General features: G+C 43.7%; 1 protein-coding gene across 1 annotated transcript in view; it reads right to left on the minus strand.

Annotated features, from left to right (window-relative positions):
• Positions 1–25,888, minus strand: part of LOC124711508 (nuclear pore complex protein Nup88) — a 529,721-nt gene that overhangs the window by 44,719 nt on the left and 459,114 nt on the right. The window contains exon 3 of the mRNA XM_047241622.1: positions 5,228–5,353. Within this exon, the coding sequence (XP_047097578.1) occupies positions 5,228–5,353 (126 nt within the window). The remainder of the gene's footprint in view (positions 1–5,227; positions 5,354–25,888) is intronic.

Genomic DNA, 25,888 nt, shown 5'->3' on the forward strand with positions numbered 1-25,888 from the left:
AAAATTTTGTAAAGGCGAAATTCCGCGTTTCTTCTGATTTAAAATAGTTTTTAATGTAATATTACGAATAGTATATGGCAGTATTCAATGTAATCGATACAATTTTGTTAATTCAGTAATAAACGTGTATCACAATCTCGGGTTCTTTCTTTACTTATTCTTCCGATCATCTGATACAACCATCTGATTGGACGAAGCAATGCCAGATTTACGAAAAGTGACGACGTCTTTTCCGATTTTCGTGACATACAAACCAAAACTTTTCAGTTGTTTGAGTTCAGAATGATGTATTGGAACACTGTTATACTGCCTTGGCTAACAGACATGTCATGTAGGTGCTGCTGGCGCAGTTGATTTGTTAGTTACTAAAAAAAAAGTGCCCTAGTCTCATACTGGAGCTGCTGAATACCACTTAAGAGAAGAAATGTGGGTATGTGTTGAAGTGTGTATGAACTGTATGGCAAAGAGTTCTGTTTTCTTCATCAGGGTCAATGTTATCCAAACTGAAAGTACCTTTTTTGTGTATAACAAACACCTAATTTATATTTCTTGGGATTCTCCGCAGTTCTATTCCACTTGATAACAGAATGAAGTTGTGCACAATATGACAGGTTGTTGACTAAACATTAACTCACATTGAGTTATTTTATCAGACTTATTTATCTGCTGCTTCATTGTTTAAATAATTAACAACAAAGACAGATCATTTGGTTACCCCTTCAGATATGTGTGGTGGTCAGAACCGCAATCAGTCTGTTACACATTAGTAAATAGCTGCTACAATAGTTGTAAAATCACACTTAGCGAGACAACTTACACATGAAATGTTATTCCCTTCGATTTCGCATCACAATCAGAACGATTCGTACACCCGAACACAAGTCACCATAATAGCGCAAAAATCCTTCCAAAAGCGAGCGACAAGCCTGTGCACACAAGCTTACAGCAGCAATGTTTTGGTCGGATTGAGATGGCTACCCTCGGCTTCACATAGCTTCGCAGCTGTGACGTCACGGCGTCTCCCTCTATTCTTACCTCCATGGTAATACGTTCCACTCTCTCTGAGGAAATCTAATGCTCTGACTAACCGTACTCCAGCGAAGCTCTCCTGCTAGCAGGTAACGGTTTTAATTTTCTCACCTGATAGTTCACGCTGTGCTTTTATAAGGACCAGTCGCATTAATGTGATTACCTGCCAGATGCCTAAATAACCACATTTAGCGTCGCGCACGTGCAGTAAGAGAGTCAGTGATGTTCTGGAAGGTACCTACACGGATTTGGAGCCACGCCGACAGCAGCGCAGTGGGCAGCTCGAGGTGGTCTCACAGACTCTCGACTGGGTTTAAATCCGGTGAGGTTGCGGCCAGGGGTAAACTCATCCTGGTGCTATTGGAACCACGCACGTACACTGCGAGCTGAGCGACACGTTGCATTGTCCTGCTGGTAGATGCCATAGTTCGACGAAAAAACAAACCCCATGCAGAAGTGGACATAGTCCTCAAGGATAGATGAGTACTTGTGTTGACCTTTTATGCGTACCAGAATGACGAGATCACCCAGGGAATGCCACGAAAACATTCCCATACCAGAAAGCACCGACGATTGTTGCGATCCCTACGGACGTGGTACCGGAGGGGGAGGGCGGCAACTGGAGTACTTTTTCAGAGTGTTCACTTCATACTGCGACTTGGAAGAGCAGTTGAACGGAATGGACAGTGTCTTGAAGGGAGGATATAAGATGAACATCAACAAAAGCGAAACGAGGATAATGGAATGTAGTCGAATTAAGTCGGGTGATGCTGAGGGAATTAGATTAGGAAATGAGACGCTTAAAGTAGTAAATGAGTTTTGCTATTTGGGGAGCAAAATAACTGATGATGGTCGAAGTAGAGAGGATATAAAATGTAGACTGGCAGTGGCAAGGAAAGCGTTTCTGAACAAGAGAAATTTGTTAACATCGAGTATTGATTTAAGTGTCAGGAAGTCGTTTCTGAAAGTATTTGTATCGAGTGAAGCTATGTATGGATGTGAAACATGGACGATAAATAGTTTAGACAAGAAGAGAATAGAAGCTTTCGAAATGTGGTGCTACAGAAGAATGCTGAAGATTAGCTGGGTAGATCATATAACTAATGAGGAGGTATTGAATACGATTAGGGAGAAGAGAAGTTTGTGGCACAACTTGACTAGAAGAAGGGATCGGTTGGTAGGACATGTTCTGAGGCATCAAGGGATCACCCATTTAGTATTGGAGGGCGGCGTGGAGGGTAAAAATCGTAGAGGGAGACCAAGAGATGAATACACTAAGCAGATTCAGAAGGATGTAGGCTGCAGTAGGTACTGGGAGATGAAGCAGTTTGCACAGGATAGATTAGCATGGAGAGCTGCATCAAACCAGTCTCAGGACGGAAGACAAAAACAACAACAACAACACTTCATACTGCTTCTTAAAATTTTGTAAGTAGGCTTCTGCGGGTTAACTACGTCTGCCGATCTAGGTTCTCCAGTATCTCTGCGACGCTCTCGCGCGTGTCAAACAAATCTGAGACTATTCGTTTCGTCCTCCTTTGTATACGTCCAATGTATCCTGTTAGTCCCATTCGGTGCGCGTTCAATACACTTGAACAATCTTCTGAAATTGGACGCACGTTTTGTGAGCGGACTGCTTTCTAGACTGACTACATTTTCGCAGTATCCTGCCAATCAACCTACGTCTGACACCTGCTTTAGCTACGGTTGAGCCTATGCTGTCATTCCATTTCGTATCCATACAAACTATTACACTCAGGATTCTAACTGTGCATCACTGTTAGCGTACTCAGAGGAATTTATATTTTTTTCCCTTTTGAAAAATGCACAATATAACATTTCTGAACGTTTAACGCACGTTGCGAATCTCTGCACCACTCAGAAAAGAGATGCACAAATATTCAATCACGTGATGAGAAGTATTCAGACAATACTTCAACAGAGAAAACTGTTTCAAATGCGAAAAGGCTGACGTTATTAATACTGTCTGGCAGGTCGTTGGTACACGAGGGTTCAAATGAAAAGGCGCGGAAAGCCTTAACAACCAAACCGGTTGAAATTTGAATATGCCGCTTTGGGATAATGTAGTGATGTATGCATGCAGTGGAAGCAAGCGTCGTCACCTCCCTCTAACAAATTCAAATCTGTCACCTCAACAGCTTTTTTCGAAGTCCGATACTCGTCGAATTACTCGAATAAAAAACACACTAACGGTGAAGTGTACTGTGAGACACACTGTAGCTTGCTCAAGTCCATCAAGGGTAAACGACAGCCAGGGCTGTTCACGGAGAGAGTGGTTGTGATCAGAGTCTCCAACGTAACACAAAGTGTAACGGTCAAGTTCAAGTTCGGGCAGCTCGAACGTCCGCTCTACAGCCCGGAAATGTCGCCCTGCGACTCACATGTGTTTGGTTCACTAAAAGAAAGAAAAAAAATCTCAAAGGGAATAGCTTCAACTCTGACGAGGAACTGAAGGACAGTGGAGAATTAGTTCCAGGGATTCGGAAACAGGGAATCCTTTATTGCTTCGTACATTTTCCTTTGAACATTCCTCGTAGGGAGTGAACAGCAAGTATCCCAAGACACTTTCCCAGGGCACGCCTGAGGTTACATCTACCGCTGTCGATGTAACACTATCTGTCCTCCTTACTAAAAAAAACCTCAATCCGGCCACAAATCTCGCCTGATACCTCATACAATATTACTTTCGATACTAAGTGTATGTAAGGTAATGAGTGAAGTGCTTTTCGGAATTTCGGAAATACTGCGACCACCTGACTGGCTTCATCAATGGCTTTCAGGATATCACGTGAGAAAAGCGCGACTTAGGTTTCACATATCGATGTTTTAGAAATCGATGCTGGTTGGCATGAGACCGTTCCATTCGAGATACTTCATTATGTTTGTTATCAATTATGCGATAACGGTACAAAGTAGCCTAGTAAAATTTCTCAGATACACCAAACGACATAGTTCTGTAACCAGATAGCGAACTTTTGGAAGCTGTCGTCGTCTCCGTGCCCACATGTCACACAGTAAAGACTCCCACCCCCGTCCTCGTTTTCTTTTTCCACCATATCGCAGTAAACGTTATTGTCGTGTACGGCCTCAGTTCTGTTGGTTCCATGCTTTGTCCATATTTCTTCTCTCTCTTTCTGTGACACACACACACACACACACACACACACACACACACACACACACACAGAGAGAGAGAGAGAGAGCGAGAGAGAGAGAGAGAGGGGGGGGGGGGGGGGAGAGAGAGAGGGAGAGAGAGAGAGAGCTACGAGGTGTGTGAAAAAAGTAATGAGACTTGTTTTTTATGTACCGAAGTTTTCATTTTCCAAACAACAATACTGTCCCCTTCAAAGTAGTCCGCTTCCGCAGCTATACATCGGCGGAGTCGTCGTTCCTAGTTTTGGTAGCAGAGCTATTTGTGTTAAATGGTAGGGCCTATAACATGTCAGTCACATTCTTTTTAATGTTCTTCAGAATTCAGAATTCTAAATTTCGGGTCAGATCAGGTGAATAGGGGGGCTGTGGAAAAAGGGGAATGCCTTTTGAGGTCAAAAGGTCTGTGCTGGAAGTGGCTGTGTGACAAGGGGGGGTTATCATGATGCAGAATCTACACGTCTACAATTTCCGGTCTCACTCGATTCACCCTTTTCCTGAGCCTTCCAAGGGCATCTGGGTAAAACACTTGGTTGACCGTTTGTCTCGGACGAACAAATTAGGTCTGATCTCACAAAAGCACAGACACGTTTTCGTCGGTTTTTGAAGGCTTCCCTGAGCGAGGTTCATCTTGACCGTGTTCTCGGCCTTCGAAAAATTATTTCTTCCGGCGAAAAACTTGTGCTCTTGACAAGGAATGTTCCCCATAGGGTTGTTTCAACTTTTCAAAGGTGTCATACTAGTGGACTCCCCAAGTTTAACACAAAACTTGATGGGATACCGTTGCTCTAAATTCCGCTGTTCCATTTTCGTAACACACAACAAAAACACATCTTCACTGAGGGCTCTCTGAAAAGTCACGTGATGACTGTACGGAGCTGAAACTCGGACCGACCATGTAGAAGACACGATCACACCGGTCTGCAGTAACAGAATAGCGCAGCCCTGCCGGGTCCGCCACAGTGTTGTCGGCCTGATTACTTTTGTCCGAGACGGCTGGGCTAGCGGCGGGCGGCGGGCGCCTTACCTGATGGTGTTGTTGGAGGCGAGCACGACGAGCAGCGAGTCGGCGTCGGAGCCGGGGTGCCACTGCGCGGCGCGCACCTCCACGTGCTGGTTGCACAGCCAGTGCCGCTGGTCCACGCCGCGGCACCTGAAACACGTCACACAGCTGGTCAGCCGATCCAAGGCGCGGTGAGGAGGCCGTGGGACCCCCCCCCCCCCCTCGCAAAATACTGAAACAGCTTATGTCAAATTACTAAATGTTTCACCTAAGTTTAGGAGAATACAGTAACACGAAAACTAAGAATCTCGACAATGGCAAGGAACTCTACAATATCGACTTCAGTTTCTAGTCGACGGGGATGGGCGTCAGGCAGCCTACTGCTGCTGCTGCTGCTGCTGGCAACGGTACGGTTCCTGAGACCACAGTCACAACCGGCAAGGCACAGGAGCTCGAGTGAGCCACGACCAAAAGGGAAAGACCCCTCCCCTTCACCGCCTCCCCAATAACAGCAAAAGTTCTTTTTAGAGATTAACATATAACAACAGTTTTGCAGAAACGAAATAAACAAATCCAGTGAAGAAAAGAAAACTACCGAATGTCTTGCATAAGGCGCAATTCCTCATCACGTAACACACGCAGGTTACCTGAACGTAGCAGAAAATGACTGAAGGAAACAGTATTTCCAACCATTTACAGCTATCGCAAGGCCATAGTCTACAGACCTATATTCACAGTCGTACTGCAGAGCGACACTGAGAAACTGGTGAATGAGAGTTTCCATTTTAATTTGTGTACATTCTGATGATGTCAAACTTCTGAGAGATTGTTGCTATTGTAGTTCTTAAATCAATTCTATGACACTTCTCAAATGTTCAGACGAATGCTTTTGAAATGCTGTAGGCCGTTTCTCTGAAATTAAAGTTCTTGGCAGTTACGCTAATGCGATACACTAACAAGGGGAGGCCACGACGTTGGGCTCACCGATTTACTAGTCCGCCCCCGGTAGCTGAGTGGTCAGCGCGACAGAATGCCAATCCTAAGGGCCCGGGTTCGATTCCCGGCTGCGTCGGACATTTTCTCCGCTCAGGCACTGGCTGTTGTGTTGTGCTAATCATCATCATTTCCTCCCCATCGACGCGCAAGTCGCCGAAGTGGCGTCAAATCGAAAGACTTGCACCAGGCGAGCGGTCTACCCGACGGGAGGCCCTCGTCACACGACATTATTATTATTATACCGATTTACTTCCAACGTTGTACACCTTTAGTAGGCAATTAAAACAACATAATGCAGTAGGTACTGAGAGATGAAGAAGCTTGCACAGGATAGAGTAGCATGGAGAGCTGCATCAAACCAATCTCTGGACTGAAGACCACAACAACAACAATGTGGAAGTAGTAACGTGTACTCCACTGGCAATTCCGAAAAAATTGCAAGAGAAGTTTTACGCGTCTATGATGTAAACCATGTACCGCTGAAAAGGTGCAAACCGTAAGAATTCCTTGTGGTCACGTGGTTAGCGTTCGCCCATGGGTCATGGACAAAGCGGCGGTTCGAATCCTGGTAGCACTTATTTTTTCCATCACTGGTCTCATTACTAGAATGACATTTGAGAGGTAATGTAATGAAACAAAACCCACCAACATTTTCATGAAGTTGTAGTGAATTCCATATGTTACTTGACTATTTACTATTGGTAATTACATTTTCAAAGACGAAGGACCGGCCTGGAAATCCCAAGTGCAAACGCGATGTATAATGATGCGAATGACGTTATTCACAATCAGTGATACAGTACGTCACAGTGTGCCAGTGTAATGTAGAATTACTTGTGCTCTCCACATCACACGTTGGAGGATGTTATTTGTCATATAGACATGGAAAACATAAATTTAACTTTCATGCAAATATACGTGTTTTTTACATTAGAGTACTTTTCAACTGTCAACGAGGCCAGTGATGAAAAAAATATAGATTAAAAAATAAGTGTTTGCGGATTCGAACCATTACATCGTCCACGACCGTCTTGCCACGCGCCAACGCTAACCACGTGACCACAAGGGATTCTTACGGCCTGCATCTTTCCACGGGTCATGATTTACATAATAGACGCGTAGAACTTCTCTTGCGATTCTCTGGAAATTGGCGGAGTAGTGCACGTAACTACTTTCAAATCATGTTGTTCTACTGGCCTATTAAAGATGCACAAAGTTTGAAGCAAATCCGCTATCCCAACGTCGTGGCCTCCCCCTCTGTAAGCACTGATGTAGACAAATTATTATTATTATTATTGCTACTTCTATCATAGGCATGCGAGGCCAGTTAAAATTGGGGGTGGCCGGAGCGACTGTCTCCCGTACTGCCGTAGGGATCGACGAGTATTCGGAGCAGAGGATGGGGGCACTCATCTCACTGGAGCACAGCTAGTTAGCGGGCCCGATTAACCGCCGAGTAAATCGGAGCTTCTAACTAGAGTGCTGCCCAGTCCCCCTTCCGCCTCCACGCAGCTGCATCTAAGTAACCTATTTAACCACTGGCTTAAAATTATACAGATCACGTCGTTTCAAGGAGAATGGGATGATATTTACAGACACTTGTCGGCAGAAAACGTTATGTTGTGTATCTTGCGCACAATTAACAAGCCTCGTTGTGTATTTAACAAGAGGTACCTAACTGTTACTACCAAAATCTACTTACAAATGCTTAACGAGTGTATCTGTGAGTTAAGGCAAATGTAATACATTAATATGATCAAAAACATCACGTTAAGACAGGTGCAGTAAAGTTGTGGGATACCGTTTGTTGGCTGGGCGGTTCACAGCGATACTTCAGTCATCGAAAAGCAAGAAAGTTTTCTTCACTTGAGCCCACTGGAAACTTTCCTTGGCGAGTGTAACTGTAGCTTCTTAATGTAACTGTTTTCAGTGTAACTGACTGCGATAAGTAATTGTTGAGCGAACTGTCTTGTCTCTTCTTCTTGATTAGAGTGGAGGCGAGAAGACGACAACAGCCACCACACAGTCCAATCCTAACGTAAAAGTGCCAGGAAGCAGCCATTACCGACTGTCGCATCGTAATCTACAGTGACTTCCGAGATGACTGCCTGGAACACTACGGAGAAGTTTGGAATTCAAGTAAGACTCTGGTGGAAAATCAAAAACTGTGCTCCATATCGCCTACCGCCCATAGTTAACGTTATTCTTGTAACGAAATTTCGTCACTGGGAAGGATACTGACCACTTTCCATGCCGAGCGGCATCGAGTTCAGCGACCGCGGACTCAATAAGGATCACTTTTTAAATAGGAAGATTACTGATATTGATATTTTTTCACGCGAAAGAATTTTGAAAGTGTCTCAGCCTAGAACACTTTCCCGGCCAAGTCCGCCTCGGTAGCTGCAGTGCGGCAGATTGCTAACCGAAAGGGCCCTGTTCGAGTCCCAAACCGATAGAGAATGCCGTTGGTCCATATGCGAGGACTATCCATTAGCCTGGTAAATCTCTGCTTCACTTGCGTCACCGTCATAACAACATCTTCCACTCCAGTCTGTTCCGTGATTCACTTGTTTTCCTGTCTCTTCTACTAATTCCTATTGTGCATCTGTCCATAGCTCGCTGAACAGCCCTCAGCTTTTGCAGTAAAGGTTGCGACTTTTTCTATACTTCAGGTCGTCAAAAAATCAAATTCTGAGTCCTCACTCAATGAAACCACAAATTCAACTTATAGATTATATCCAGAACATATAACGAATTAAACTGGCTGCAGTTCATTCGAGGATTTTGGTCCCAGAGTTCACTCATTTCGTAAATAGAGTTCACAGTAACAACATGCATCGGCCATGTTCTCACACTGTTGCCAACCTACATTTGTGTTACATTCATAGGATTAAAAGTGAAGTAGGTCTACACGGCCTACCTAGTGTCGACATATTCTGAACTGCTTTTGCGCGCGTCTCAAGAATCTACTTATAGACATACCTCGCCTCACCAGTTTAAAGGGTGTGAAGTCACAAAGAAAGTATAAATATGTCCTCCACAGTATAATTAAACTGCCTGAAGGCTTGCGCTATTTACATTAGTATTAGCTTAAAAGAGTTTTTCTCTGATATATTAAATTAGTCGGAAAGTATATTAATATGCTAGCATTGCACTATTCTTTCCACAAGTAGTTGTACCATCGTAGCAAAATAAAATAAATTAATTTGTACAACATTTAAAATGACTGCGAATTTGTGAGTAAAGTGACTCATATTCAAGGAATTTTTGAGCTGATTCCAAAACTGATCTTAGATTTAGCAAGCCTGTAACATATTTGAATTTACTGAGGACTTAATATTATAATTAATATTTACTAATATTAATTCATCTGATGCGTTTGTGTTACAGCAGCATGTGTGACACATGTTCCAAGCAAAGTGGCCTGACACGTTTACAAACTAAAACGTCCTTAGAAGAATGGGTGAGAAGAAATGCCTATGGAAATCAGCTATCCAAAGAAGTGTGCAACGTACTGGACGTCTGAAGAGACATCAGGGACTCAGGTACATAGACCACATTATGAAAGAAGAATGGAGTTCCGCAGCGAACTTGACTGCTGCCGATCAGTCCCGGCACTGATCATCACAGAAGGGAAAAAGGCGCAGCTGTGCAGTTAAAGATAAGCCCTGTTCATATTTTCACGTTTTCACCTGCCAAATATCAGCGGATTCAGGTGCCCTCGACAGACTAAACGAGGGGGTGCAGTGTCTGAGAGTCTTGTGAAGTATACAGGAAAGGTGGGATCAAATCCACGGCCGACCATCCTGATTTAGAGAATTCGTGATTTCCATTGTATTTTCAGGCGAATGCCGAGACAGTTCCTTGACGAATTTCAACTATGAATTTCTTCGCCAACCTTGTCCAAGGGATTAAGGGTTCTTGTCAGCAACGAGCCCGATGTTTAAGAGGCAATAAACCGTAATCTTGTTTCTTTCTCTGCTTATCGCTGAGACACACCACTGCCTGCGCTTCGACAACAGTTTAAGAGGCAATGCGCTACAGCGAGTACTTAAGCACTAGAGAGGTCCAGAGGGTATCGGCTGAGAACTGCAGCTCGACGGGTGTAAATACCGACCGGTCATGAATCCCAGGGAACGGTCTCGAACTGCCGGAGCCCCCACCGGTAGTAGCGGACCGGATTAAAAACCAAACTCTGCAGGGTCCCCCTCGGGCCGGTGGCCGATCTCGGTCGAAATGCGATACACTTGGCGCCCTAATTCTTTCCCGGTGCGCAATTAACGTGCCACCGAATAAGAAATACAGCTACGGCGTTTTATTGCCCAAGGTAGCGAGTGTACGTTTACCGTCACGGGCAGTCAAGTATTCGGCGCATTTTATTTTCAAGATTAGCCCGGCGCGCTCCGCCGCTATCCCGAGAGCAACTGTATATCCTCGGCAATAAAACGAGCCACTGCACCATAAATCGAGGTTTCCCCTCGGTCGGCTGCCCCGCCGGCCGGACTCGAATCCCAATCCAATTTCCGCTAAATACCGCAATAACCAAATATAAAATCAATTCGCCGAACGCTCTCCTGTTCTTTTTTTTCGCCACCCCTTTCCTCGTCCCGCCTAACCCCTTTTGTGTGTGTGTGTGTGTGTGTGTGTGTGTGTGTGTGTGTGCGCGCTGAGCCGACCGACTTCTCTTGCGGACTCAGACCGCACAATACCGCGGTGTTCTCCTCCTTTTCTGCGACCTCCCCTCTCCCCGCCTGCCGCAGTCCGTCCAACCCCTGGAGAATTCGCCGGCAGAAACACACGCGAGTGGAGCCGCAAAAATCCGAATAAAAATCGCGCAGACTCGGGGATGGGGCGCCTGCCTGCACGGGAAGGGGGGTAGAGGGGGTTTGGGAGGAGGGGGGGGGGCGGTGTAGCTGTGGCCGACCGTAGCTTAATCCTTGATCCCCGAACGAACGCTTCCTCGGGGCGAGCGAGGACGTCGGACGGGGAGCAGGGTGGGGGTGGGGTGGCAGCGGAAAAAAAGGGAAAGACCGACCGAGGGTGGAGGAACGGCAGCGGCGGCCCTTTAGCCGGTAGCGGCTATAAAAATTGAAATGGTCTCCGGCGCTGGGTCCGGGCCGTGAAATACGTCTCGGGCGAACGCTGGCCGCAGCAAAGCTACATTAGTAGGCATTCCGCGCAGCCGGCCCGGGCTCTCAATCCGGGAGAGGAAGAATATTTAACTGCGCGGGATCCGGGGCGATTGGACGCGGCCTACTGCACGCCGCGTTTGTTTCGTGACGCCTGGCTACAATCACTGTCCAGTCCGTTCGTGTGCGGCAAGTTCTGCGGCAACTCAGTTGGCATCCGTCTGATTTCCCCCTACGATCAATAACGGTACACAGCGTGTACACGATAAGCGTTAACAATACACCACAGTGAACTAGCTTCAAATGGTTCAAATGGCTCTGAGCACTATGGGACTCAACTGCTGTGGTCATAAGTCCCCTAGAACTTAGAACTACTTAAATCTAACTAACCTAAGGACATCACACACATCCATGCCCGAGGCAGGATTCGAACCTGCGACCGTAGCGGTCGTGCGGTTCCAGACTGTAGCGCCTTTAACCGCTCGGCCACTCCGGCCGGCTACAGTGAACTAGGGCAGGTCGAGAACAACAATTTGTGGTCTGTAAATCCGCGAAACTAGACTGAAATTTTCAGTCTGCAGCGGAGTGTGCGCTGATATGAAACTGTGTGCCGGACCGAGATTCGAATTCGGGACCTTTGGTTTTCGCGGGCAAGTGCTCTACCGACTGAGCTACACAAGCACGACTAACGACCCGTCATCACTACTTTACTTCTGCCGGTACCTCATCATCTCCTACCTTCCAAACTTCACAGAGCCTCTCCTGCGAAACTTGCAAGACTGTACAGCACTTGCCCACGAAACGCAAAGGCTCGGAGTTCGAGTTTCGGTTCGGCACACAGTTTTGATCTTCCAGGATGTTTAAACGTCAAACTGCCCTACAAAAGACGCCAAAGCTATGTCGCTTGCTCGCGAAATTTTGAAAACCCTCCCGACTTTTAAGTGGTCCTCACGCGCTCAGTATTTATTGCACAGTAATATTGTGTCAATATAATGAACGGAAGTGCGAGACCAAGAACGGCACAATATTATTGAGCATATGTATTGGGACTGAGTTGTTTGCCTTGCAGAACACAGCTAAAATATTGTACAGAACGGGCTCAGAAAGTCTGAGAAGCTTCCAGCAAACATTTAAATGGACCAGCGGGTTAATCAATGCTAAATAAGATTCGTAAACTACAACAAATTGCAAATTAAACGAATGAACTGTGCGATTTATAGTGTACATGTACTGTTTTCTGTGTATTTTCCTACTGTAAAAATTGTTGCAAACTAAATGAAACAATTATTTACTGATTACTGATTGAGAGCTTACTTGATAATATGTCCGTGGCGTCACAAATGTAGTAAGAAATAAAAAACATGTATGCTCACTGTCACGACACCATGATCTTCAGATTTCTGTTGCTATTGTGCGCAACGAGATATTAAAGGTGGCTACTCCAACTTGGAAAAGAAAAAGAAGTCCCTGAGAATTCCAGCCGTATGTAGGAAGATGGTATCAAGAACCTCCTGATAAATTAATGGTAAACGGGGAGGTGACTGGGGGGAGTGCATATCACAATAATGACTTTTCTTTCTTTCCTCTCAGCTGAGATATACTAGCCACAAGCAATAGTTTACCCATAGATTTTAAACATAGATAATTTGTATGGAATAATATTCACACAATTAAGAGACTTTGGAACATATAATATTTTAAAACTTGTGGTTTATAAAGCTCAAAATTTCAGTGCTAGGTTAAAAACACGGAATTCCCTCAGGTTTTACAAAAATCCTGAAATTCCCTGAGATTTACCTTATTTTTCCAGTTAAAATGTAATTCCCAGAGAATTTCAGGTTTTCCAGAAGAATCGCCGTCACGTATTTGGTGTTTCCTAAACAGCTGGGACTTTCATTTCTCACAGTACCGCATGGTGCTTTCATAAACGTCCTATAGCACACACCCTGATCTTTCGACATTTATTTTTTTAATTCCTTTGCAGAAACACGTTTGGAGCAAATTGGATTTGTCTCGATCTCGGCAAGTACTGTTGTTTATTGCGCAGTACTACCCCTAAAAGGAAAAAAAATATTTCGCAATATCTTGTGCGGGCTTCTAGGTTTTTAAAGTTTCGCATTCTCCTTTAATGTATTGGGCAATCCGTCCATACCGCTCTCAGAGGGTCAATATTATTGCCCAATAAATATTGAGCGGAACAGGACGCCTTTACGCCACCGGCCTCAACCTTCTGAAGCTCATTTCTTTTTATCGGTAGCACCGTCTTTGAATATTCAACAAACGTTGTTCTTCCGCTTACAAATTGTAAAAATTGACGTTTGTGTGAACTTCACTTCAAAATTTTCTCAATTTTAACGGCGTGAAATTAACAATTAAATCGTTTTGTTTCTCTGGTCGTCTTACTGTGAGACTACTGTGCTTATATGCGTTAAGTTTAGACTGAATTGTAAATGTGATTAGTTTTTGCATAACGCCTACAAAAGTCTTTTTTTCTTTCATTAATCTCACGGCAAAGTTTAAATTACTATTGTTAACGAGAAAGAAGAATAAAAAATTTGGTGGCCTAAGACGATGGCACAAGAGGGCGAGAGGCCATTCAAAATCTCAGCGCGTACGCACTGTAGGTTAGGTGGCTTTTGTAGGCCAATTTGAGATTCTTTTCGAGCAAGTAAGGCCACAAAAATTTTCTACACCGTTTTGTTCGTTTCGACTTCCACTACACAATTCTGATACAGTACCATTTACGTCCAGTACGACACGATAACATGGTGCAAGGCTGTCACCTGGAAACACTAAACTGTAGGAGCCCATATGAAAGTGCAGCAGATGTGCTTCGGGTTGGTACGGCAAATGAGAGAACCTGCATTCGCAGAAGACTGAGCGACCATGCTGCTGCCACAGTCTATTTTCAAGAACCTAAATAAGATGTAATTCATTCACGAAAGAAGTTTCTACGAAGCAGATATACGACCAATTCCAGAGAGTTGTCCGTCAGTCTGTGACTTTTACCTGTGCGGACCAATAAAGATGTTCAATGAACGTCATTGGCAGACGGCCGGCCGTATGGCAGAGCGGTTGTAGGCGCTTCAGTCTGGAACCGCGCGGCCGCTACGGTCGCAGGTTCGAATCCTGCCTCGAGCATGGCTGTGTGTGCTGTCCTTACGTTAGTTAGGTTTAAATAGTTCTAAGTTCTAAGGGACTGATGACCTCAGATGTTAAGTCTCACAGTGCTCAGAGCCATTTGAACCATTTGGCACACGCTACAAGGGAGGCGCTGTCCATCACGGAGAGTTTTACTGTCTGTATTCTGAGAGTGTGCGTTCTAGGAAGAGTCGGGAACCACATTACTTACTCCTACATACGTCTCGCAAAACGGTCACGACGGGAAAAATCACACGAATTTGAGCACAAGTAGACTCTGCCATTCACGGTAAGGCGGCTTGCGGAGTATAGATGAAATCTCGCGTATGGATCATGGAAATAAAGATAGATTAACACTTTAGCTGCGGCTGACGCTTATAAACGTCACGACAGGCCATAAGCCAGTGCGGCTGACGCTTATTAGCGTCCGCGCTCACTGTCGGATTACTCAGTCTAGTTGCAGTGTCTAAGCTAGCATCATAGCGTGTAAACTTTTGTTATGTGTGGTCAGTTATCGAAAGTATATTGTTCGTAATGGCGGCTAATGAACATTTGAAGGACGCCTGTGTGACCCCTATAAGTGTCAGACAGCAAACAGAATTTAAAACATGACCACAGTACAGTCCAAGCTTATTTGAAGTAATGCATCTAAGGTGTCATCATTAAGTCGGTATAGAACATGATCCTACAGATCTTACAAGGCCTTGGCGCCAGCCTGTAGCTCAGGTGTGCTTACAGGGGAACCTCCCCATCGCACCCCCCTCAGATTTAGTTATAAGTTGGCACAGTGGATAGGCCTTGAAAAACTGAACACAGATCAATTGAGAAAACAGGAAGCAGTTGTGTGGAACTGAGAAAAAATAAGCAAAATATACAAACTGAGTAGTTCATAGGAAGATAGGTAACATCAAGGACGCTGGGACAGCAGGAGCTCCGTGGTCTCGTGGTAACGTGAGCAGCTGCGGAACGAAAGGTCCTTGGTTCAAATCTTCAATCGAGTGAAAATTTAAATTTTTTATTTCCAGTTTATGAGACAAACTCTTATGTTTTCATCACTTTTTTGGGAGTAATTATCACATCCACAAGAAAACCTAAATCGGGCAAGGTAGAAGAGTCTTTTTACCCATTCGCCAAGTGTACAAGTTAGGTCGGTCGACAACATATTCCTGTCATATGACGCACATGCCGTCACCAGTGTCGTATAGAATATATCAGATGTGTTTTCCCGTGGAGAAATCGGTTGACCTATGACCTTGCGATCAAATGTTTTCCGTTCCCATTGGAGAGGCACGTCCTTTCGTCTACTAATCGCACGGTTTTGCGATGCGGTCGCAAAACACAGACACTAAACTTATTACAGTGAACAGAGACGTCAATGAACGAACGGACAGATAATAACTATGCAAAAATAAAGAAAGTAAAATTTTCACCCGTGGGAAGACTTGAACCTCTTCATCTGCAGCTGCTCACGCTACCACGAGACCACGGCGCTCCTGAACCCACGAACTCCGTAATGTTGCTTATGTGACCCATGGACTACTCAGTTTGTATATTTTGCTTATTTTTACACAGTTCCACACAACTTCTTCCTGTTTTCTCAATTGATCTGTGTTCGGTTTATCAAGGCCTATCCACTGTGCCAAGTTATAACTAAATCTGAGGGGGGGTGCGATGGGGAGGTTCCCTTGTTAGGAGCGTCGGTTACGAGCGGTAGCTGCCCTTTCGGAGTGTTACCGGCCCGCACTCGCACGTTGCCGGGCCGCACTGGAGAAGTTGCGCGCCTGCACCGATGCCGCAGCGAAAGTGTTATGGCACGTGCAGAGAAAAGGCAGTCATTTTTCCGCCACTCGATGCGGAAACGGAATAGAACAGAAAAAATAACCAATACTGGCATGAGGAACAATCGGTATTACACTGTGCAGCGACTTTCGAATTATACTTGGTGTCTTTTCTCTGATATTTCGGCAGATATCTGCAGTTCACTTTTTGCAATGTGAAGCGGCAGTGAGCCCAAAAAAATACTCATCACGTCTTTCATGCGACGTCCAGTGTCGACGGAAAGCACCAATTTGTTTCCCGTTACAAACAAAATTATTTTTAAAGCGAAATTTTACGTAGCCACTAAACACAGCGGTCCAAAATTAGTCTAATACGATATTCATTTTATCGGTATATAAGAACAATGGTAAGTGAACAGGAAGACTCGTGCGCACTCCAACAGCGACTGAGCAGCGCTGCTGCACGGCGATAGCGGTCAGCACAGGCCAGGGCGATGCTGTCGCTGATGCAGTACCGGTTATTCTTCATATTTTACTGGAACTGTTAATACGGGGGGCGTGCAAAAATAAAAACTACTCACGTTACGTGTTTGGGGTAAACCTTTTTTGTTTATTTTTCGACGTAGTCTCATTTTAGACTTATACACTTCGTCCAACGCTGTTCTAATTTGTTGGTCCCCTCCGAATAATAGTAATTGTCCAAGTCTGAAAAATAGCTATTAGTTGCTGCAATCACTTCCTCGTTTGAATAAAATCTTTGTCCCGCCAGCCATTTCTTCAAATTGGGGAACAAATAGTAGTCCGAGGGAGCCACGTCTGGAGAATAGGGGAGATGTGAAACGAGTTGGAATCCTATTTCCATTAATTTTGCGACCGCAACTGCTGAGGTGTGTGCTGGCGCATTGTCGTGATGGAAAAGGACTTTTTCGTGGTCCAATCCCCGGCGTTTTTCTTGTAACTCGGTTTTCAAACGGTCCAATAACGATGCATAATATGCACCTGTAATAGTTTTACCGTTTTCAAGATAGTCCATGAGGATTATCCCTTGCGAATCCCAGAAGACAGTCGCCATAACCATTTCCGGCCGAAGGAATGGTCTTCGCCTTTTTTAGTGCAGATTCTCCCTTGATAACCTATTGTTTAGATTGTTGTTTTGTCTCAGGAGTACAGTAATGTATCCATGTTTCATCCACAGTGAAGAAACGATGCTTAAAGTCCTGCGAATTCTTCCTAAACAGCTGCAAACCATTCTTGCAACACTTCACACGATTCGGTTTTTGGTCAAGCTTGAGCAATCGCTAAACCCATCTTGCGGACAGCTTTCTCATGTCCAAATGTTTATGCAAAATTTTATGTACCCGTTCGTTCGAGATGCCCACAATGCCAACATGGCCACTCCGAAAATTTTGAAACCACTTATGAACTGTTCTAATCGAAGGTGCAGAGTCACTGTAATGTTTATCATGCTTCTCTTTAGTCTCCTGAAGAGTTTTGCCTTTCATAAAGTAATGTTTAATCATCACACGAAATTCGCTATCGTCCATTATTTGACAATCACTCGACTTCCTTGTTCACACGGATGCCAAACACAAAGAAATAGACGAATATGGCTGAAACTTGGAGTGCGTTCTTTCCAAAGGTGCTACTAACTAAACATGACCTCGATAAGCGCTGGCGGTGTCCTCTCTCGGACTTTGAAAGGACTTTTCAAACGCCCTTCGTACATACTGCTAAAATTAACATCGCTCTAGACTAATTTGAGACGGGTCTATCGAATGGGCAAGTAAAATTACGCTTTGAAATCATTTTGCTTGTAGCGGGATACAAACCGTCGGTTTCCGTCGTCACTGGACGTCGCAAGATACACAGGATGAACAGTTTGTTTGGGCTGACTCCAGCTACATAAAGCAAAAACGAAAATGCACATTTCTGCCGTTACAGCTGGGCAAATGCGCCGTACGACTCTTAATAGGGACACCCTGTAAATGTGGACGCAGTCTTTGTACAATACGATACCACTGACTACATAATAATAACCAACAAATGCACAATAATATGTGTTCATACCTTCAACGCAGATACACGGCACCGTCGAGCTTTAAATCTTTTTTATCAATGATACGGCCGCATAACTACAGCAATAGTTGGGCGTAATGTTATCTTGTACACGAAACATGTACATAAGCACAAGGAAGCCAACAACTCTGGCATTACTCTTATAGAGAAATACCCTTAACTGACGTGGCTGTAACATGCGATGGATTATCAGTGGCAAAACGGCGAAGAGGAAACAGTAGAGCAGAAACACCAGAACATGATTTATATATCTTTAAAAATTTTTTTTGTCACTGGTTTGACGTGGCTCACTGTGAATTCCTCTCCTCTGCCAACCTCTTCATCTTCGAGTAGCACCTGTACCCACCGTCCTCAAATTATTTGTTGTGCTCTCTACTGCTCCCCTTTGCCACCACTGATTCGTCATACGAATCGGACAGAAATTGCTTGTTATAATTTTTATTCTGCAGCGATTTAGAGATTTATATGTTGATGAGGAACATTAGGATTTGGCGTTCCGTCGACGACGCTGTCATTTGAGATGGAGCACAAACATGGATTAGAAGAAGATAAAAAAAGCATTCCGTCTTGAGACCACGAGTGGCCTACCGGGACCATCCGACCGCTGTCATCCTCAGTAAAGGATGCGGATAGGAGGGGCGTGGGGTCAGCACACCGCTCTCCCGGTCGTTTGATGGTATTCTTGACCGAAGCCGCTACTATTCGGTCGAGTAGGGGTTAGGCAAAGATGGAGAAGAAAATCAGCAGTGTCCCCTTGCTCGGGAAACATCAAAGTTCCACACTGTGTTTTACTAGGGATGTCATGACGAGATGGGCAGAAAGTCCGTTTTACAATCTGAGGAAATAGTTTGAGAAGAATGTGACAAATGCTTAGCTTTCGTCGACCGTCACAAAGTAGTTTTCCCAAATATTTGGTAGTTTGTGGACATTTTCAAATAGGATATCATTTCTACACTGTAATTACAACCGTGACTGTAGCCTTTTAAAGTTTTATATAATGAAACATCGCAGTAAATTTCTGTTTCGATTCTTTTATTTTTGTTTGGTCACGACGGGAAACTTTAACATCATTTGCTGTATTGAGTCTACCATATCCCACGCGTAAAAGAAACTGCGTTAAAATTTATTTTTTTACACACATATGTATGAAACACATCATTAAATACAATAATTAAGGCCGAAAACATAACATTAATCAACGAAAGAAGGGAATAAATTCCGAATCAGTGTTCCTCCAGCTACGAAAAGAACGAAACACTAATCTGAAATAATTTTAATATTTGTTTTGTTTCCATACAGATAGAAGAGCAACCAAACTTCTTTGTCGTCCAGCAGAAGTACATGTAATATAATTCCTGCAGAATTTATTCTATAATTATGTTGCTGAGAGGAATGCCTTGTACTGATATCGACTTTTAGTGTAAAGGAATATATTTTTTACAATAGTTTGATGACAGCCCTTGCAAAGTGATCCGTTGTAGATTTAATGCAACGGACCACTTTTTGATCACGGATCTCAAGTCGGTCGATAAGATCGGATCCAGTTACTGACGTGTAATATTGACGGACACCAAACTGTTATTAACAGGTAATACTTCAGTTAATTAGAATATCAGATGTCAAATGGTTATGTCACATACCATATTAAGTACAAAATGTCCTGTTTTACACCTTACTGCATTGCAGTAAGGTACACGAAACATGTACATACGGATCAACGACGGAAGTCAACAACTCCGGCATTTTACGAAGGTTTCGTAATCTAGGGTTAAAAGCGAGAGATTGCAAGTGTTACTGTAAAAGTTGTAAGTAGGCTGTTTAGGTTTTTATGTTGGTAACGTCACGTAGCGCTCTGTATGAAAATCACTGGCTGTGCTGTGTGCAGTCTGTGGCTGATTTGCATTGTTGGAATTCGCTATTGTAGTGTTGGGCAATTGGATGTTAACTGCGCGTAGCGTTGCGCAGTTGGAGGTGAGCCGCCAGCAGTGGTGGATGTGGGGAGAGGGTTGGCAGAATTTTAAGAGCGGACAATCTGGACGTGTGTCCGCCAGAAAGAGTAAATCTGTAATGCTGGATATCGTGAACTATATATATAAAATGACTTTTGAACATTATTAAGGTAAATACGTTGTTTGTTCTCCATCAAAATCTTTCATTTGCTGACTATGCCTATCAGTAGTTAGTGCCTTCAGCAGTAGAGGCGCTCGCTGTATTGCAGTAGTTCGAGTGAGGTAAGTGATTCATGAAAGGTATAGGTTATTGTTAGTCAGGGCCATTCTTTTGTAGGGATTATTGAAAGTCAGATTGCGTTGCGCTAAAAATATTGTGTGTCAGTTTAGTGTTGATCAGAATAAGTAAAGAGAGAAATGTCTGAGTACGTTCAGTTCTGCTCAGTTGGTTGAAAATCAAATAATGTAGAGGTTTGTCAGCACAGTAATTCATTAATTTTTCAAAGGGGATGTTTCAAAGTGTCTCCTAATTAAAAAGGAGGCTCTACTCTAAAATACACTGTGAACAAATGAAGCCACTCGTCGGGGCCTTGTGCTTCGTATGTAAAAAAAAGTGGACATTGACTGTAGCCAGTCAGATGGACAGTGGACGTTCTAAGGGCGTTCGTTTGCTACAAGAGAGAAGAATATGCGGAGACGAGAACTAGATGGAGGGTCGATGGATAACTTCAAAAAAGATGGCGGAACAGCACAGATGTGTATCGCTGAGGACGTTAGTGGATGGAAATGGTCTGAGGGAGCCTTTACCCAGTAGAGGATGCCAAATGGACGATCGCGGTCTCTATTGGAGTTACGTCGTTTAGAGCCTAAAGGCGAGTTCTGGTACGCGGCTGCCGCTACTCCTGCGTGAGTCAGCGTGCCACGCCTCTCCACTCACCCAACCACGAATCAGGCCTGGTGCTCTGCGATCGATATCCATCCTGACCTACTGCCCGACTCTTTCCGCGAGCCACGCACTGCGCGATTCGAAATGAACTGAACCGAACCGCACCGCACCGCACCGCAAAACAGGGAAAGTCTTTGCGCTTACAGTGCACAACTGTGACGACACGAGCCGAGCGGCAGTTTCCGTGCGCTTTCCAATGGCACTCCTTTAACGTAACTCAATGCAACACCTTTGTAGCAGCGCGACAGCAGACACGCATGCGGCGCGCTACCTGACAGCTCGACCGAGACTTGCATTCAGTTACGTCTAGGAAATGCAATTTGACAAGAGCACGGCGACTCCCGGGCGGGCTGTGTCCCTACGAATGCCGGACATTTGCCACGCTGGACATTTGCCACACTTGCCCCTTCGCCAGGTAGCGATCAATCAGGTAAGGGGCGCCCTTCCTCGTACTACTTCTGTCCGCTTTCAAACCGCCGACTCCACATATTACTCGATACAACCAATACGTAAGGGACCTTCTTCTTCGACATCTTGGCCAAATACAGAGCTTCTTTTCCGAAATCGAAATATTTATAACTTCTGGGAAACGAAAGCAATACCGACGGTTATATCAGTATGTAATTAGTTCTGCCAAGTATAAATATAGATCCCTCTGTCTGTACGGTACCTTCCTTTCACGCTTACTGATTGCGATAGAAACAGTCCATCGCCATGGGAGCAACAAGAAAAGAACAATGTAAAGAAAATGCGAATGTACGCTAATCATTTCTTTTCGGCCACTGCATTTGTGCCTACTTTAATTACTACAACTGCATGCCAAAAAGACAATAAGGATAGAAGAAATGGGTATGTGAACGTGTGAAAAGAAGAACGACATACTCCATAATAATTTACTCTCTAAAACGCGATATGCGGTGAAACATTAGTTAGTAAAGTGTAGCGGGACAATGTTCAAAACATGACTGAAAATACGTTCACTAAACAGAGATAAGAAAATCTATGATTGACATTTCATCTAAAGTCGACGTACAATTTTGAAATCTTAGAAATATGGAAATGAACTAATACAGAATACTATGCTTGTAACGTACGTTGTTGTTCTACATTGTCTAGCTCTGGTATTTACAGCGTCACAGAGAAAGCATCCTAGGTTTAGTAGGGGAAAGCCGTAATAGAAATGATCTGCACTACAACAGAAAAAAGAAGCACAACTTAAGGGAAAATAATGTAATGTGCGTTCCAGCTCACATGCGACTTAGTATGGGCAGAGGCTATGTTAAACAACCGGAATAAATTAATAACTGGCTCCTTTTACTGACCCCTGGTGTCAGATGAAACAGTTGCTGAACATTTCAAAGAAAACTCGAGTCTCATCACAAATATGTAGCCTACTCATACAATTATAGTTGGCAGTGACTTCAATCTACCTTCCGTATGTTGACAAAAATACATTTTCAGATCCTATTGTAGATAGAAAACAACTTCCGTAATTGTTCTACATGCTTTTTTAAAAATTATTTTGAACAATTAGTTCACGAGGCCATTCAAATTGTAAATGGTTACGAAAACACACTTGACCTCTTAGCCACAAATAATTCTGAGCATCACGACGGATACAGGGATTGTCCGCAGCTCGTGGTCGTGCGGTAGCGTTCTCGCTTCACACGCCCGGGTTCGATTCCCGGCGGGGTCAGGGATTTTCTCTGCCTCGTGATGACTGGGTGTTGTGTGCTGTCCTTAGGTTGGTTAGGTTTAAGTAGTTCTAAGTTCTAGGGGACTGATGACCGTAGATGTTAAGTCCCATAGTGCTCATAGCCATTTGATACAGGGATTAGTGGACACAGTCGTAACGAGGCTCAATTCCGCAACAAAGAAATTCACCAAAACTAAACGAGAAATACATCTATTTACAAAAGCAACCACAAATTCGGTTGACGTCTTTCTAAGAGACAGTCTCCAATCCTCCCAAACTATTTAAGTGAAGACCATATGTGGCTTAAGTTCAAAGAAACAGTATCAACAGCACACGAGAGATTCATACAAAATAAATTAATAAGAGACGGAACTGATTTCCCATGGTACACAAAACACGACAGAAAGCTGCTGCAGGAGCACCGAAAAAGGCAAGTATAATTTAGACGAACGCAAAATCTTCCAGGTTGGCGAAGTTTTACTGAGGCTCGAAATTTGGTGCCGATTTCAATGCGAGATGCATTTAATAGTTTCCACAACGAAACACTCTATAGAAATGTGGCGGAAAATCCAAAGATATTCTGGTTCTACGTTAAGTAAACCAGCGGAAAGGCTCAGTAAGCGATTTAAGAGGAGGAGGATGAGGAGGGGGAGGGGGACACAAGGGACCCAACTCTTCGGAGCAGGTAAAATCGTGGCAAATGTCCGTACACCGTCCATACAGCCTCCGAGATATAATCGCATCTCTTGTGTTGCTGCTGTTGTCCTCAATCAGCACGTTGGTTTGACCCAAGCAGAGGTCCTCAGTGATGCAATCGACTTTTCACAACACCAATATGGTGGTGTATGTGGGCTGTCGCTTCTTCGAATTAAAGAGAATTAAATTAACACCAGTGTTTTCGCCTGTCACAGCAGGGTAATGGCTAGCGCAACAACCTGGAAAATTTAAGATGGCGGGTTCGAATCCTGTTACGTTCGTATACATTTCTTTTTTTAAAAAAATAATTTTTCTTCAGTTATTTGCTTCAAATCTAATGTTTTTCAATTTTCTAATCCTTTGCTAAGTAGTTTTAACCACTGTATTAACTTTTTTTTGTTCTCATTTCTCCACTGGGCTCAGAATCATTGGTGGATTTGCAGTTACCAATCACAAATCAGTTTTTTGTTTATTTTTTGCGTTTTCCTCACACATTTGTTTTTTTGAGTGTGGCATTTAAAATGTCCGACATCGCAAATTCATCAACCAGTAAATGTCATGACGAAAGAATGGAGGAATTTGATGAAGAACTATGTGGATGTAGAAAGATAGATGTTATAGTTTGTCCATTGCGAGAGAACAATCTGTGTTTCAAATGTTTGTGTGATTGGCAACTAAAAAACTGTACATCTCGCAACGAAAAATAAATTTTTGTGACTGTTGCACAATCAGTATGAATGCTAATAATTATCGGGTTTTTTAGTCGCCTGATTGGTATTTTTAAATGATTAAATATTACAATGGATACATATGAATTAAAACCATACGGACAAAGATTTCAAATCAAAAGAATGACAGCAAGACAATATGAGAATGACTAAGAAAGTTAATACAATGGTTGACTTGGTAAAGGATTCGAAAATTTAAAGACATTACATTTGAAGCAAGTAACTGAAGAAAAATAAATTTAAAAATAAAACAAACTTTGTAGGACCGTGACAGGATTCAAGCCCGCCATCTTCAGCTTTCCAGTCTGTTACAATATCTATTACACTACGGTGGCAGTCGAAAATCCGGTGTTACTTTAATGTTCTAGACAACAGGCAAAATTGTTTTTCGGCTTTTACTCGTAAACGAGGGCCCAGCAGGGTGAATGGCTTCATGGTGTGATAAATGGGTTCTTAACCTACACCACCATAGGTGGTTGCAGAAAGCTAATTCCACCACTGGCGAACTCTCCTTGTCAGCTTAACTGTTGCGCCCTACATCCGTTTGAACCTGCCTACTGTAGTCAGGCTTTGGTATTCTCCTCCAATTTTTACCCTTCCCCCCCTACATCATACCTCCCCTCCATTATCAAATTGACCTTCACTTGGTGCCACAGGATGTATCCTATCAACCGATCCCGTCTTTTAGTCAAGTTGTGCCATAAATTTCTTTCCTGCCCAATTCGATACTGTTACTCCCACGTTAGTAATCCTATCTACCAATCTAATCTCCGCCATTCTTCGGCAGCACCATGTTGCAAAAGCTCTTCTTGTCTGAAATTATTCTCGTCCACGTTTTACTTCTGTATAATGATACACTCCAGACGAATACTTTGCTGTGGTTTCGATGTAGTTCGAATTAAGCACTGATGGAGATACAACTTCTCACGTCCTGTAAGACACGTCAACCTCAGTATGGTCCGTTGTCTGATGGAAACTGTTATTTTTTAGTAAAGTGGTATACAACTACTGTACAAAGAGTTCTTGTCATGAGGCAGCCGCAACTCTGTAAGGCCACTTTGTAAAATTAAGAAACCGCACAACAATTACTGAATCAACAGTCTTATTTTGTGTACACGACCGGTTTCGGAAAACTTAAAAGCTCCATCATCTAATGTGAAAATATTGCGTTAGCAGACAATGGGAGTGGATCCTCAAGTCTGAAATTTATAGCATGTTTTCTAAAAGACTATCTTTACTTTAGGGAGTCTACAGTAATAAAAAACCGGCAAGTTTTAATCACAGTTCTTCAGGATACCAGCATCCCACTAGGTACCCAGATGGCTATCTTTGACGTCAGTAATACGTATACTAATATACCTACAGACAAAATATGTGGCATCGTTCTTTAAAGCAGGCTTAGCACCAGCTCATCCGATGAAGTCGAGGAGATTTTTAACCTTTTAATTTTCGACTTGGGTTTTAATTACTTCAAATTTAGTGATCGCAAGTGTACTGGCAAAACGCGGTGTGGTCGTGCCAACGCCCCCCCCCCTCCCCCCCCCCCCCCC

Source organism: Schistocerca piceifrons, chromosome 8 (genome assembly GCF_021461385.2).
Source record: "Schistocerca piceifrons isolate TAMUIC-IGC-003096 chromosome 8, iqSchPice1.1, whole genome shotgun sequence".
Classification (NCBI taxonomy): domain Eukaryota; kingdom Metazoa; phylum Arthropoda; class Insecta; order Orthoptera; family Acrididae; genus Schistocerca; species Schistocerca piceifrons.